This window comes from Lygodium microphyllum, chromosome 13 (assembly GCF_053477565.2).
Source record: "Lygodium microphyllum isolate KBCC chromosome 13, Lygodium_microphyllum_v1.1.10, whole genome shotgun sequence".
NCBI lineage: Eukaryota > Viridiplantae > Streptophyta > Polypodiopsida > Schizaeales > Lygodiaceae > Lygodium > Lygodium microphyllum.
The window spans coordinates 130407896-130424233 of NC_141147.1; the positions used below are offsets into that span (position 1 = coordinate 130407896).

The window sequence follows — 16338 nt, forward strand, 5'->3', positions numbered from 1 at the left end:
ATCGGCTGGTGTGATATGGGCATTTTCATGCAATATGCAGGCATTTCCTTCTTCAGCTGAATGCAGTGGATGCTCGTAAAGAATGGCCAACGGTTTTGGCTTAAGCTTGGGCTTTAATCAACCAAGGGGAACCGAATGCAACAATCACTATGAAGCTTACATATTCGTCCCCTGGCACATGCATGTGAACACCCACATGCAAGCACAAATCCAGAGTCCAGTTGATATAGCGCTTCCTTATCTGAGATTTTGTGCTAAAGTGACAAATTGAATAAGATACCAAATATCAGATGCACACACATAATCAAAAAGCCAGAAGTCCCACTTATTCAATATTATGAAACTGTACATGCAAAACAATCAACATTATAATTTGATTTGTGTAACCCGTGTACTAGTATAGGGGGAACCCTTCTACCACTAGCTATTTGCTTTCACTTGTATTTTGTGACTTCTTAATTAAGGATGGTCAGTGACCACCAGCTGTGTTATGACTACTATAAAGGATGGTGAGCGACCACCTCTGCATGATATTTAGTCAACCAGGATTAGAGAGTCATGACTAGGTCAACCAGGATTAGCAAGTCACGAGTTAGCCTTCAAAGCAAAGATGGTGTTCTTGCAGCTCGATGCTTCTCCCTGGACAATGATGGGTGTTGTGAGTATGAAAATGGTTGCAAGAGATTTTTTTGTGCTGGAACAAGATCGCCATCTTTCTCCGAGTCTCTGCTGCAAAATGAGCACAGTAAGCATTAGGCTAGAATCGAAAATCATTTTATCCTTTAAAGACCATGCTTATTTACTCAAAACAATAGTTTTCAAGCAGTGTGGAAGTGTTAGCAATGTACATTTCATGGGTGTTAGGTACATTGATTAGCCGTGTTATTGGGCACCTATATCGGCAGCAGGGGCCTCATTTTAGGGCTGGTCCATTTATATGGGTTCTTGTCTCATAGTCTATATATACCTCAACCCCCTCCGCCCTTATTGTATTGGGATTCGGATCAGATCCACTTGAAGAGAGGAAGACTAGAGGTACTGCTGGCCATCACACATGCCATCACATGTGTGATATGTACGGTAATCTCATGTCTTATGGATTTCATTGCCCATTCTTTCATTCTTTGAGTTCTTGTGCTCTCTCTTTCACTGTTCATTTTTTACACTGTTCAAATAGTTGTGTTCTTCCACTCCATTGCTCATTCTCACATAAATATGGTACATTTAGTGAATGTTAGAAACCTTACATAACTAGAGTCTCTGTTTCCTTGTTTAAGCTCACGAAATATAAGTAAACATCAAAACAGTCAACCAGGCAACTTCTGAGGTCAATTATAATCACCTAAGCTATTCTTGATAGTCAATTATAAATCACCTCAGCTATTCAGATCAAGATTTCTGGGGCGGTAAATACAAAACTTTACGGGAAAATTACTGCATTCAGCCAGAGTTTGACATGTGCATGGCTAAAACAGTCGGAATACTCTGAACATGTGAAAGGGCATGGATCGCTTCCTTCTAATCCCCTTTTGAGTATAACTCTTATCAACATTCTGAGAAGCAAGAGGGGTAATAAAAGTGAGATTTTTCAAAGGCTTTGTACTTTTTCAGACTGAGACACACTAATTGTTGCCCACTCTTGGCTCCACCTGAGCCTCACTTTTCCTCACCCTTGACTACTCAGGCTCAAGACGCCACCTCTAGGAGTTCTTCGACATCTTTGCTACCCCAAATACCTTCTTTGGCACGACCAGCAGCACTTCCTTCATCCTCAAATGATTCGGAATCGGTGATCCACGAGTTTTTAGATTCCCTCTCTCTAGTAGAGGGGGATTCAAAGGGGATGTGCTCTCTTTGCCCTCAGAGCGGGCTTCTACTTCTTTGGCTTCAAAGGGGACCCCTACACCTCCACCCTCAAGGGGGGCACCTGAAATCGGTCTATGACTCACATAAAGCTGTAGTTCCTTCAATTAACACCTGGTCTTTCCACACACACACAAAAACAGAGACCTCACTCCCTCGCTCAACACCAGATTGGCCATGAAGACCGGTGTCCCTCTCGGTATTTCTTTATCAATTAAAAGATGGAAAGTTATAAAAATGAAATGTTCCAAAATACATAACCTGAGAACCATTGGTTTTCATCTTTTCTGAGTAAATCCCAGCTGCGTAAGGACAGTACAGCATGACTAGAACAACATCCCTTTTAGGAAAACATTTTCTGTAACAATAACTCAATGATTTATGTGCAGAATTGCAGTTTGCAGATCTCTGAATTCATTGTTCTTACTGTCCAGCATGTCCAAAACAACATCCCTTTCAGGAAAGCATTTTCTGTGACAAAAACTCGATTCATGTGCAGAATTGCAGTCTGCAGATCTTTGAATTCGCTGTTCTTACTGTCCAGCATTAAAATAGGTCCCACAAACAGCACTAAATCACAGCTGAAAAACCATGTTCCTGTGTGGCATGGCCATTACTTCCTTTAGTTCTTGCATTGGAGAAGCCAACAGCTACTCTTGACTTTAGACAGTGAGGCTCTTGACTCAGCAGAAGTGCAAAGAAAACACAAAACTGTACCTTTGATGGAATCAGCCCATCATGCAAAGAATTTCCTCTGAGAATAGAGAGAGAGAGAGAGTTGATCAGAGGGAGCAAGCTCTACCTTCGTACATGAGTCAGAGACGAAGTACTCTCCATAGCTGATGAAATTGCAGCAACCTGCCCTCAGCTCCTCAAAACTTCATTCTCAGATCTGCCCCTTATCCCTATTAGGTTTTTTTTAAAATGCTCTCTCTCTCTCTTTTGGGAATTTGTGCCAAATGGCATACACGTAACAATTTTCCCGTTTAAACCTTTGGGTCTAAAATTCTCCATAATTGGTGCAAAATTTGATCTCGGCACAGACCAGAGAATTAATCCTCGTGCAAAAACAAAGATAATGACGCAAACAAATTTTGGGGTCCAAAAATAGTAACTCCCTAAATTTTAGGGATGGTAAACCCTGCATTCCTGGAGTTGTTCTGAGCAACTTCTATCATTGCAACCACATCAAAAAGTGTAATGTGGCTCAGTTACAGTGACTTTTATTCCGTGAGCATTCTCACATGTGCATCTTCTGTCTTGGCCGGACTCATTGTCGTACACCATCTCCAGTGGCTAGGCACACAGTCCCAAACCATTGGCATTCTATTCTTCAGTGCCCATTCAATATGGAACCAATCCTAAGGCTTAAACAAACCATTAGTTCAATTTGTCCCAATGGATACCTCTTCTAGCTATGCAAAGATCCCGACTTATTCCAAGAGAACTCTGGGCGTCAAAAGCAACAACAACTAAAAAATAAAAAAATAAAATATTTATATAAGTAAATAAGGAAAGCAACTGCAAAAAGTATCACCACCTGGTGACAACACCTACTCATCATGTAGTTGGTCACCCACCATTTACTCTTTGAAGATGGCAGTCCTTGGGCAGTCATTTCTCCTACTAATACCCATGATCTTCAAAGACCACCTAGATTGAAGCCTTGGAGGTTAAGCCATGACTTGGTGCCAAGGCCTTCGAATTCCTTCCAGCATGGAGTTACGAAGCTAGTGGCTTCTCTCCTAAGGTGAAGTTAGGTTCTACAGTTCATCTTATCTATTGTTCCTTACTATAGGTTACCTTTCAAGAGGAGATCTTGGATCTCCAAGATTCTCTACATCTTCATTGTCTCTCTCTTCGCTCCTCTTTCTTCCCTTTTTGGGCTTGAGAGGGTGTGTTCAAAAACCACTTCATTTAGGGTTTTGCATTGATAGCCCCAAAAAGAACTCGTGTCTATGTTTTGGCCACTTTTTTTGTGGACGCCCACATAGTGGTGTGTCACCGTAGACTGCGTATACCTATAAATAAGAACTCACTTCATTCATTCATTGCCACCTTCTTCGGTCACCACCATCTCCTTCAATCATTCTTCACCCCTCTTCTTCCATCACCCCGACACGCTTGCCGTACCACTTCTACCCGCACCCCTTGCAAAGGAAATCGCAGTTCTTCGTGGCCTTCTTCCACCTAGCCTCATGCGTTTGCTGCATCCGAAGTGTCTCCACCAGCTGGCGCCAACTTCCATCAACTCGATGACTTGCTGGCTTGTGCATTTAGCACCTGAATGCCTTTTCTATGCCAGGCATCAACTTCCTACACCTGGTGACAACATTCTACAGTTAATGACTACCTTCTTACTCTCTGCTCTGGTCCGACACAACCCAAGTATTTGCATTTTGCAGCCCAGGGACTTCCTCTGTATCTAGCATCATCACCTAGTTCTTGGCGTCAGCATCTAGGCTGCTCTACCTGCATTTGACAACTCCAACACTCTAGGATTTGCGTTTTGCTGCTCAAGTCACTCCCCAGTATCAAAGGACTATAGTCCGCTCCCTCAATGGCAAGTGATCATCTTCCACGTCTCCGACGACATCAAAGGTCTACGTTTCACTCCCTCCACATTTGTCCTTCACCTTCCATTGATTACTTCAATAGTCCACTACCCAAAGGACTGTGTTTCGCTCCCTTCACTGTGCTGATTCCCACGAGTATTGCCGCTTGATTCAAGTAGGACTGCAATTATCTTCTGAGCTTTGGCTCTATTGTATCAGCTTTTCTTCTCATAGCATGATTCACTATATCATCACCGTGTTCTTCTTGTGTTTCTCAATTTCTCTCCTCTCTCAGTGTTTACCGCACACACTCTGTGTTTCTCCCCACAAATCCTATTGTCTCTCTGGTCTCTTTGTCATTTCTGACATGGTATCAGAGCCTTCTTCTATTTGTCATTCTCTTGACACACCACTTCTTCAATTTACAGAATGGGTGAACAAACAAGGTGAATGGATGCACTACTTGCTGTCTAAGGTAGACTAAGGGTTACTAGGTTTTCACATTGACAGCCCCAAAAAGGGTTGCTTCCCACATTTAGGCCATTTTTTTGAGTGAACGGCCACTCAGCGGTGCGCCACCCTGGATTGCTTATGCCTATAAATAGGCCGTCACTTCATTCATTCATTACCACATTCGGTCACCACGATCCACTTCAATCATTCTTCACCTCTCTTCTTCTGTTTCACCCTCCCCCACCCCCCCCACCCCCTCCCACAACATTCTTCCCACGTCGTTGCTGCCCACATCCCTTGCGGAGGACATCGCAATTCATAGCCTTCTTCAATCTAGCATCAATCTCCACTAGCTAGTATCATCTTCTTCTCTACGTTTGCTGCATCCAGAGTGTCTCCACCAACTAGCGTCAGCTCCCATCAGCCTAGCGACCTGCTAGCTTTTGTGTTTAGCATCTGCAAGCCTTCTCTGAGCCAAGCGTCAGCTTTCTACACTTGGCAATAGCATTTTGCAACTAATGACTATCTTCTTAACCCTTGCTCCAGTCCAAAAAACCCGAACTATTTGTGTTTTGCAACTTGGGGACTTCCTTTGCATCTAGCATCATCACCTAGTGCTTGGCATCAACATTTGGGCTGCTCTCCCGTTTGACAGCTCCAATACTCTAGGATTTGTGTTTTGTTGCCCACGTCACTTCCTGCCATCAGAGGACTATGGTTCTCACTCCCTCAATAGCTGGTGATCATCTTTCAAATCTCCAATGACATTAGAGAACTGCATTTCGCTCCCTCCACATCTCTCCTTCACCTTCCAGTGATCACTTTGATACCCACTGCTCAAATGACTACGTTTTGCTCCCTTCACTATGCTGATTCCCACAAGTGTTGCCGCCTGATTCAAACAAGACAATGCAGTTATCTTCTAAGCTTCGACTCCATTGTACCAACTTTTCTTCTCATAGCATGATTTAGTGTATCATCACCCTGTTCTTCTTGTGTTTCTCAATTTCTCTCCTCTCTGTGTTTGCTGTATACACTCTGTGTTTCTCCCTACAAACCCTACTGTCTCTTTGGTCTCTTTGTCATTTTTGACATGCTATGAGAGCCTTCTACTGTTTACAGAATAAGTGAATAACCAAGGTGAATGGATGCACTAGTTGTTGTCTAAGGTAGACTAGGGGTTACTAGGTTTTCGCACTAATAGCCCTAAAAAGGCTGGTGTCCACATTTTGGCCACTTTTTCAATGGACACCCACATAGTGGTGCGCCACCCTAGACTGCTTATGCCCATAAATAAGCACTCACTTCATTCACTCATTACCACCTTATTTGGTCACCACCATCCGCTTCAGTCATTCTTCATCGCTCTCCTTCAGTCCACCCAACACTCTTGCCAAGTCTCTTACAAAGGATATAGCAATTCATGGCCTTCTTCCATCTAGCATCAGTCTCCACCAGTTGACATCTTCCTTTTCTCAGCTCCCATCAACCTGGAGACCTGCTTGCTTTTGCATTTAGCATCTGCAAGCCTTCTCTCTACCAAGCACCAACTTTCTACACTTGGCAACAACATTTTGCAACCGATGACTACTTTCTTACCCCCTAACCAGTCTAACACATCCCAAGTATTTGCATTTTGCAACTTGGGGACTTCCTTTCCATTTGGCGTCATCACCTGGTTCTTGGCATTAGGATTTGGGCTGCCTCCCTGTGGTTCACAACTCCAACACTCTGGGATTTGCATTTTGTTGCCCACATTACTCCCCGCCATCAAAGGACTATGGTTCTCACTCCCTCGACAGCTAGTAATCATCTTCCAAACCTTCGACGACATCACAGAACTGCATTTCGCTACCTCCACATCTGTCTTTCACCTTTCAGTAATTACTTCGATAGCCCACTGCCCTGATGAGTGCGTTCCACTCCCTTCACTGTGTTGATTCCCACAACTGCTATTGCCTAATTCAGACAAGACAATGCAATTATCTTCTAAACTTCAGCTCCATTGTACCAACTTTTCTTCTCATAGCATGATTTAGTGTATCATCACCCTACTCCCCTTATGTTTCCAAGTTTCTCTTCTCTCACTGATTGCCGTATACACTGTGTTTCTCCCCACAAACCCTACTATCTCTCTAGTCTCTTTGTCATTTTTGACATGTAGCAGAGTCTTCTTCTATTTGTCCTTTTTTTGACAACAAACGAAATCAGCAGTCAATGAATACTGACATGAAGAGGATAGATATACAAGGGCTATGGATGTATCTCCTCGAGTTGAATTTCTCCCACCATCACCTAGAAAAACAAGTGTGTCGGGCAAGTTGCCAAGTGGGCTAAATAGGACAAAAGAATGCAATAAAATAATGCAATTGGCTAGTAAAAAACTGGCCAACCTAATCGAAAACTACCGACTACAACATAAATGAATGAAATAATCAGTGATCAGTTTTCCTTCTGCCACCTGGCACCATCACCTCCTTGAAAAATTGCTCGTACACAGTGTCTGCTGAAAATGCCTACTAATAGACATGAATAATGAATAATGCCATCTGAGACTACCTCTGAGAGAACTAACTACACCAATATAACCTGAGAAATCCTAGTCCAGAGGATGAATAATCTCTAACAACCCCTCTTAGATCCTAGACACGGCATAAAGCTCACGAATCTAGAGTGTTATTGTAGAAAAAGCTGAGGAAGCACCTTCATGAAAAATCCTACAAGATTATCTTGTCTTGCAATAATCCACATCAACGGTCTCATCAATGGCAAGCAACGCAACTCTCATTGTCGCAATGAAGTGTCGTAGGACTTGTTTGAGGACAACCAAGCTCTCCTAGTAACTTCCAAAGCCATACCGTCTCAGATGTGATCTCAGAGCAGCGTAGAAGGGCTGATTAATCATCCGCACACCTGATCAGGAGGATTCTTCACAACAAAAACTTGAGTTTTCAGCCTTTGGAGGTTGTACTAAATAGATTGTGCATGGAGAGAGAGCAAAGTCGCTGTTTTTGCAGGTATTTGGTGTTCGTGAAGGAGGAAAGGCTGCATTTTCAGCCTTTTGCTGCAGATTTTGAGTTTTCATCGCCTCCGGCGGGTGAAACTCTTTGAGGATAAGTGGAGGAAGCCTTAGCAAGCACAAATAAGAGGGGGTTGCCCTTGTTTTCGGGTAGGTCATTCTATTTACAATGTCGATCAAAATTGATCTGGAGTTTCAAGCTATTATGGATCGTAAGGTCCCCATGTTGCCAGCTCTTCCTACAAATCAAAAGCTTGATGGGGAGAATTATTGTATCTAGCATGTAATGATGCTTGGCATCTTGGAATCTTATGATTTGGTAGAGCTTGTGACCAAGGCTATAGGCCGTCCTACAGCTCGTGATTCCTCCAAGCTTTCTTCAAATGAGAAAGCTGAGTTGATGAAGGTACAGGCGCATTGGGACAAATTGAATGCCCGCATCCGTTCTATCCTCTTTCCCTCCTGTACTCCAACAGTCATTGCTCACATCGAGCACTTGACTATGGCTTGGGATATATGACTGGAGCTTGATCAGATGTACAATCGGATGACTATGATGAAGCGGGTGTCCCTAGAGATTCAAATGAGGACTTTCAGTCCTAACAAGTCTTCTTCTATGTGGGAGCATGTTAATAAGCTTCCGTAATTGCAAATGTAGATCCAAAATGTAGAGAAGGCGATTACCTCAAGGACATGGCGATAACTTTTCTTTCTTAGTTACCACCCCAATTCAGTGCATTTTACTCTGCCTTGATTGCTTCAGGACTGATAGAGACTCTTCATAGGGAAGAGTTTGTTCCTATAGTTTTGGACCCAGAGGAGCAATTGAAAGGAGAGAATGCTTCCAAATCGGAGGCATTGATAGGTCAGTCCTCTCAGAAGAAGGGGAAGGACCAAAAGGAGGAGGAGGACAAATTGAAGGAGGACAAAGGAAAGGATCCCACTTGTCACATCTATGACAAGACAAGTCACTGGAAGAAGGATTGCCCTGACAAGAAGAAGGGAAAGTCTTCAAAGGATTCAAAAGCGATGGCTGCTCCCCCATCAGTTGCCTTCCTCCACTTAGCAATGATTGAGACATCAATCCCTAGGGCTTCTAATACTGCATTCATGGCTCTACATTCTCGTGAGTGGATTGTTGATAGTGGTGCCTTTGGACACATGACTACTCCTACAAGAGGTGTTGCACACATTTGCACCCTTCGCATGGCCATATTCTCATCAACGATACCTCTTCTATCCCTATTCAAGGAATGGGTAATATGTAGCTTATTCCAAATGGGCAAGGTGGTGCTCATACTTCAGAGATGCTTTATATAACAAGCTTGGGTTACCACTTGCCTTCCGTACACAAGATTTGTAACCTCGCCCTCTTGGTTAAGTTTGACAAGGATTTCTTTCAGATTCTTGACCGTGGATCGAGACGTGCTTACTTCCAGTCATAAGGAGAACGGAGTCTACAAGTTAAGGTCTCCTTTTGCCTTGACCTCTCTTCTTCTTACCTCTCAAACACACTCAAACTTTGGCATGCTCGGTTTGGCTACCTAAATTATAATTATCTTCAAAAAAATTCTAGGGGATAGCTTGTTCCAGGTCTGCTAAACATTGTGGTGAGCCAAGAGCTGTGTGTATCCTACAATCATGGGAAACACCATCATGATGCCATTCCCACCAAGGCTTCGAGGCGGTTTTCAACACCCTTGGAGCTTGTATCTACAAATTTGTGTGGACTTATGTGGATGGAATTCCTTAAAAGAGCTTGTATTTCATGCTAATTGTGGGCTTATTTTTTACAGTTCAAGTCAAATGAGTTCTCCCACTTCAAGGATTCCTTGCTCTAGGGATGATGTCCACATTTGGCCACTTTTTCAGTCCCTGCCCACACAGTGGTGCGCCACCCTAGACTACTTATGCCTATAAATAGGCAATCACTTCATTCATTACCACCTTCTTTGGTCACCACCATCCACTTCAGTTATTTTTCACCACCCTTCTTCCATCACCCATCTTCCCACGTCGTTGCTGCTAACACCCCTTGCGGAGGACATCGCAATTCATGGCCTTCTTCCATCTAGTGTCAGTCTCCACTAGCTAGCGCCATCTTCTCTACGTTTACTGCATACAGATTGCCTCCACCAACTAGAGTCAGCTCCCATCAGCCTACTGACTTCCTGGCTTTTCCATTTAGCATCTAGAGGCCTTCTCTCTGCCATGCGTCAACTTTCTACACCTAGCGACAACATTCTACAATTGATGACTGCCTTCTTACCCCCTACTTCAATCCAGGTCCAACACACCCCACGTATTTGCATTTTGCAGCTTGGGGACTTCCTCTACATCTGACGTCACCACCTGGTTCTTGGCATCAACATTTGGGCTGCTCTCCTTGCGTTTGACAGGTCCCACACTCTGGGATTTGCATTTTGTTACCCAAGTACTCCCCAGCATTAGAGGACTCTGGTTCGCTCCTTGAATAGCTCGTGATCATCTTCCACATCTTTGACCGCATTAGAGGACTGCATTTCACTCCCTCGACACCAGTCCTTCACCTTCTAGTGATTACTTTGATAGCCCACTGCCTGAAGGACTGCGTTTCACTCCCTTCACTATGTGGATTCCAGACATGCTACCGCTTGGTTCAAGTAGGACACTACAATTATCTTCTGAGCTTCGACTCTGCTACATCAAATTTTCTTCTCATAGCATGATTTAATGTATCATCGCTATGTTTTTCTTATGTTTTTGAGTTTCTCTTCTCTCTCAGTGTTTGTCATACACACTGTGTCTCCCTGCAAACATCAATGTCTCTTTGGTCTCCTTGCCATTTTTGACATGGTATCGGAGCCTTCTTCTCTTTGTCATTTTTTTAATAAACCTCCTTTTCAATTTACATAATGAGTGGACAACCAAGGTGAATGGATGCACTAGTTGTTCTCTAAGGTGAACTAAGGGTTACTAGGTTTTCGCAATAACAGCACCAAAAGGGCTAGTGTCCACACTTTCGCCAGTTTTTTAGTGGACGCCCGCATAATGGTAAGCCACCCTACACTATTTATGCCTATAAATAGCCAATCACTTCATTCATTCATTACTACCTTCTTCAATCACCAATATCCACTTCAATCATTCTTCACTCCTCTTCTTCTGTTGCCTCAACACTCTTCCCATGCCGCTGCTACCCACATCCCTTACGGAGAACATCGCAATTCATGGCCTTCTTCCACCTGGCGTCAGTCTCCACCAATTGGCATCATCTTCTTCTCTACGTTTGCCGCATCCAGAGTGTCTCCACCAGCTAGCATCAACTCTCATCAGCCTAGCGACTTGTTGGCTTTTGCATTTAGCATCTCAAGGCCTTCTCTCTACTAGATGTCAGCTTCCTACACCTAGCAATAACATATTGTAACTACTGACTGCCTTCTTAACCCTTGCTCCAATCCAACACACCCCAAGTATTTGCGTTTCGCAGCCAAGGGCCGTCCTCCACATCTGGCATCATCACCTAGCTCTTGGTGTCAACACTTGGGCTGCTCTCCTTGCGTTTGATACCTCTCACACTCTGGGATTTGCGTCTTGCTGCCTAGGTCACTCCCTCGCATCAAAGGACTATAATTCGCTCCCTCGATAGCGGGGGGTTATCTTTCACATCTCCAACGACATCAAAGGATTGTGTTTCGCTCCCTCCATAACTATCCTTTACCTTCTAGTGATTACTTCAACAACCCACTGCCCAGATGACTATGTTTTGCTCCCTTCACTATGTTGATTCCCACAAGTGTTGCCGCTTGATTCAGGCAGGACAGCATCATTAGCTTTTGAGCTTCGGCTCTGATATATCAGCTTTTCTTCTCATAGCATGATTCCGTGTATCATCATTGTGTTCTTTTTGTGTTTCTAAGCTTCTCTTCTCTCTCAATGTTTGCCATACACACTTTGTGTTTCTCCATGCAAACCCTATTGTCTCCGATCTCTTTGTTATTTTTGACATGCTATCGAAACCTTCTCCTGTTTGTCATTATTTTGACAAACCTCTTCTTCAGTTTACAAAATGGGTGAACAACCAAGGTGAATGGAAGCATTACTTGCTATCTAAGGTAGACTAAGGGTTACTAGGTTTTCACATTGACAGCCTCAAAAAGGACTGCTGCCCACATTTAGGCCATTCTTTGAGTGGATGACCACACAGTGGTGCGCCACTCTAGACTGCTAATGCCTATAAATAGGCAGCTACTTCATTCATTCATTACCACCTTCTTCTGTCACCACCATCCACTTTAGTCATTCTTCACCCCTCTTCTTCCATCCCCCCAACACTCTTCCCATGCCACTGCTACGCACATCCCTTGTTGCAGAGGACATCGCAATTCGTGGCCTTCTTCCACCTACCATCAATCTCCACCAGTTGGTGTCATCTTCTTCTATGTGTTTGCTCTATCCGAAGTGTCTCCATCAATTAGCATCATCTCCCATTAACCTAGCGACTTGCATGCTGTTGCATTTAGCATCTGGAAGCCTTCTCTCTATCAGGCGCCAGCTTCCTACACCTAGCGACAACATTCTGCAGCTGACGACTGCCTTCTTACCCCTTGCTCCAATCAGACACACCCTAGGTATTTGTGTTTTCCAGCCTGGAGACGTCCTCTGCATCTGGCGTCATCATCTAGTTCTTGGATTCAACATCTAGAGTACTCTCCCTATGTCTGACAGCTCACACTTTGGGATTTTCGTTTTGCTATCTAGATCACTCTCCAACATCAGAGGACTCTGGTTCTCACTCCCTCGACAACTGGTGATCATCTTCCACGTCTCGACGATATCAGAGGACTGCATTCCACTCCCTCCACAGCTGCCCTTCACCTTCTAGTGATTACTTCGATAGCCCACTACCCATAGGACTACAATTTGCTTCCTTCACTATACTGATTCCACAAGTGCTACCGCCTGATTCAAGCGGGATAGTACAGTTAGCTGCTGAGCTTTAGCTCCATTGTATCAGCTTTTCTTCTCATAGCATGATTCACTGTATAATCACCATGTTCTTCTTGTATTTCTCGGATTCTCTTCTGTCTTAGTGTTTGCAGTACACACACTGTGTTTCTCCCTGCAAACCCTACTGTCTCTCTAGTCTCTTTGTCATTTTTGACATGCTATCAAAGCCTTCTTCTGTTTGTCATTTTTTTTATAAACCTCTTCTTCAATTTACAGAATGAGTGAACGACCAAGGTGAATGGATGTACTAGTTGCTGTCTAAGGTAGACTAAGGGCCAAAAAGGTTGGTGTCCGCATTTTGGCTACTTTTTCAATGGATGCCCACACAGTGGTGCGCCACCATAGATTGCTTATGCCTATGAATAAGCAATCACTTCATTCATTCATTACTACCTTCTTCAGTCACCAATATCCACTTCAGTCATTCTTCACGTCTCTTCTTTTGTCGCCTCGAGAATCTTCCCACACCACTGCTACCCACATCCCTTATAGAGGGCATAGTAATTTATGGCCTTCTTGCATCTAGCATCAATCTCCACCAGCTAGCGTCATCATCTTCTCTGTGTTTGCTGCATCTGGATTGTCTCCACTAACTAGCATCAGCTCACATCAACCTGACAACTTGCTGGCTACTGCATTTAGCATCTAGAGGCCTTCTCTCTGCCACACATTAACTTCCTCCACCTAGCGACAACATTCTGCAAATGACGACTACCTTCTTTACCCCTGCTTCAATCGGACACACTCCAAGTATTTGTGTTTTGCAACCTGGGAACTTCCTTTGCATTTGGCGTCATCACCTAATTCTTGGCGTCCACATCTAGACTACTCTTCTTGCGTTTGACAGCTCTAACACTCTTGAATTTGTGTTTCGTTGCTGCCTGGATCACTCCCTAGCATCAAGTTCTTGCTCCCTCGACAATTGGCGATCATCTTCCACATCTTTGAATCACAAAAATCTCCAAATCACTATCTATACAAATCACAAAAATCTAAAATATTTTATCAATTCTCGTATCTTGAATCGTCGCCAAGCAAGATAGACCAGTTTCCTATCTAGATTTGACTTTGTCATTACCTATAGGCCTGGCAACCAACAAGGAAAGCGAGATGCTTTATCTCAACGATCTCAAAGAAGGTGACAAAACCCATGACCAACAAAATTCAGTAACCTTGAAACATAAGCAATTGAAGTTAAGGGTAGTTATCAAGAAATCCCTAGAAGACTTTGGATTCTTATCAAAGGTCTAGAAGAAAATTACAAAAGACACATTTGCCAAGGACATGAGGAAGCAATTACATGAAGGCCAAGAACAAACTCAAAGGGATTTCCAAGATATTGATAGGTTGCTCTATTATAAAGGACTCCTCTATATTCCTCCCGGTCCTTTGCAAGTGGATATACTTAAAAAGAGACATGATCTCCCCTCAACATGGCATTTTGAGGTTAACAAGACAATCGAGCTGGTTTCAAGGGATTTTTGGTGCCCGCAAGTATGAAAACTAGTCAAGGACTTCGTGCGTTCTTGTGCCACATACAATCGAGCTAAAGTCCCTCATCATTGATCACAACAAAATAATCCAACTATTACAGATCTAGCTCAACACCTCTTTGATATATGTAAAGAGTTGCAAGCACATACCAAACAAGCTCAAGAGAAATATAAGAGAAATGCAAACAAGCTTCGCATGCAACACCCATCATATAAAATTAGAGATGAAGTTTGGCTTCTTCAATGTGATCTACGTTCTTCTTGTCTCTCCCAAAAACTGGATTCTCAACGACTTGGGCCCTTTAGGATTCTTGGCTAAGTAAATCCGGCCAACTATCATCTGCAAGCTCCCCCGTCCATGAAAATCCATCTTGTATTTCATGTTTCAATCTTGGATCCATATCATACATCCAATATCCCTAAAAGAGTACGAAAGCCATTGCCTCCAATCATAGTTGAAGATCACCAAGAATATGAAGTAGATAAAATCCCAGATTCGAGAATTTCAAGAGACACATTATAATATCTCATTCATTGAAAGGGCTATGATGCAAGTGAACGAACATGGAAACCAGCTTTATATCTTCAAAGAGCTCCTCTTAAGATTCATGAATTTCATCTTCAATACCCAATCAAGCCAAGGTCTATTCAAAAGCACACCACCTCCCCTCGTGGAACTCGATGCTACAAGGGGGGGTAATGAAATGAACGCTCAAGCAAGGACTACCCTCGGTTTGTATGCAAGTTAGTACAAGCCCTAGTTCCATGAAGTCTCTAGAAGATTCCACAACACAAAAGCTTCAAGAAAGTAGTAGACGATTCTAGGAAGCTTCTAGATAATTCTTTGGAAATTGCTAGCAAAAGCTTGCATCAATGCTTACATCAACATGCTTATGTCATCACTTACGTCAATGATGCTGTGTCATCAATGATGTCATTGTCTAGAAGCTTCCTCGTAACCTCCTCAATTCTATTATAAATATAAACAAGGGTCTTGGGCTATAAGCCCTTCAATCTTGCCAAGACTAATTGTGAAGCTCCTGCGAGGCAAGTCCTCTTTTAGTTATTGTCTTGTACTGAGTCTTGTCTTGTATGATGCTTCTGTTATCAATGATGTCATCGTCTAGAAGCTTCCTCATAGCCTCCTCAATTCTACTATAAACAAGGGTCTTGGGCTATAAGCCCTTCAATCTTGCCAAGACTAGTTGTGAAGCTCCTGCGAGGCAAGTCCTCTTTTAGTTTTTGAATTGTTCTAGTCTTGTCTTGTATTGAGTCTTGTCTTGTAATCAAGCCACGCTCTTGTAAGCATTTTCATGTAATCAAGTTCTCTTATAATCAAGTCATCTCACAATCATGTTCTAGTTCAATCTCTCTTTCAAGTTCTTCTCTTGTGAGTTGTGAGAGCAATCTCTTCACTCTCAAAGAGCACTTGTTAAGCTAAAAATGCATTAGCTTCACTTAAACAGTCCCAAAACATGCTTAATTAATGAAGTAACCTTTTTTATTTAAAAGAAATGCGTTTCTAGAAAGTGTATGTATCCTATAAGCACAAACCCACTTAGGAGGGCCCAAACTTTCTATAAATAGGTATACTACCCTCCATTCAACTATATATCCCGTTTTTGCAAGTTTCAAGTGTTTTCAGCTTACTGCCCACATCCCTTGCACGGAGGACATCGCAGTCTCAGCTATCCCTTGCTGTCATCTACAATCTGGCCCTTGTTTTCAGCCTTCTACCCACAATTTGCAGTTGTTTACAGCAGAGCGACTGTTGCTAATCACTCTCCAACTGCCGCCTGCTCAGTATTCTCTCTCCTCCTTGTTGTTGCTGCTTTTCTCTCTCCTCAGCCTATCACACCAGATTTTCTCTCTCCTCTACCCGCATTCACCTGATTTTCTCTCCACAACCTGTGTTTGCTGTTTTTCTCTCTCTACAACTTGTGTTTACTGCACTCTAGACTGCCAT

The 16338-nt window shown here is 43.1% G+C and overlaps 1 protein-coding gene and 1 pseudogene across 6 annotated transcripts in view; one reads left to right on the top strand and one right to left on the bottom strand.

Annotated features, from left to right (window-relative positions):
- Positions 1–301: 301 nt before the first annotated feature.
- LOC148027211 (small GTPase-like protein LIP2) overlaps positions 302–16338 on the bottom strand; it is a 62637-nt gene continuing 46600 nt past the window's right edge. For 5 of the 6 annotated variants that reach the window (XM_087691754.1, XM_087691753.1, XM_087691756.1 and 2 more), the window contains one exon: positions 302–729. In XM_087691754.1, coding sequence (XP_087547880.1) covers positions 600–729 — 130 coding nt within the window. In that variant the 3' untranslated portion in view covers positions 302–599. The remainder of the gene's footprint in view (positions 730–16338) is intronic. The other variant, XM_087691755.1, reaches the window with a different exon arrangement.
- LOC148027212 (uncharacterized) lies at positions 14569–15072 on the top strand (annotated as a pseudogene).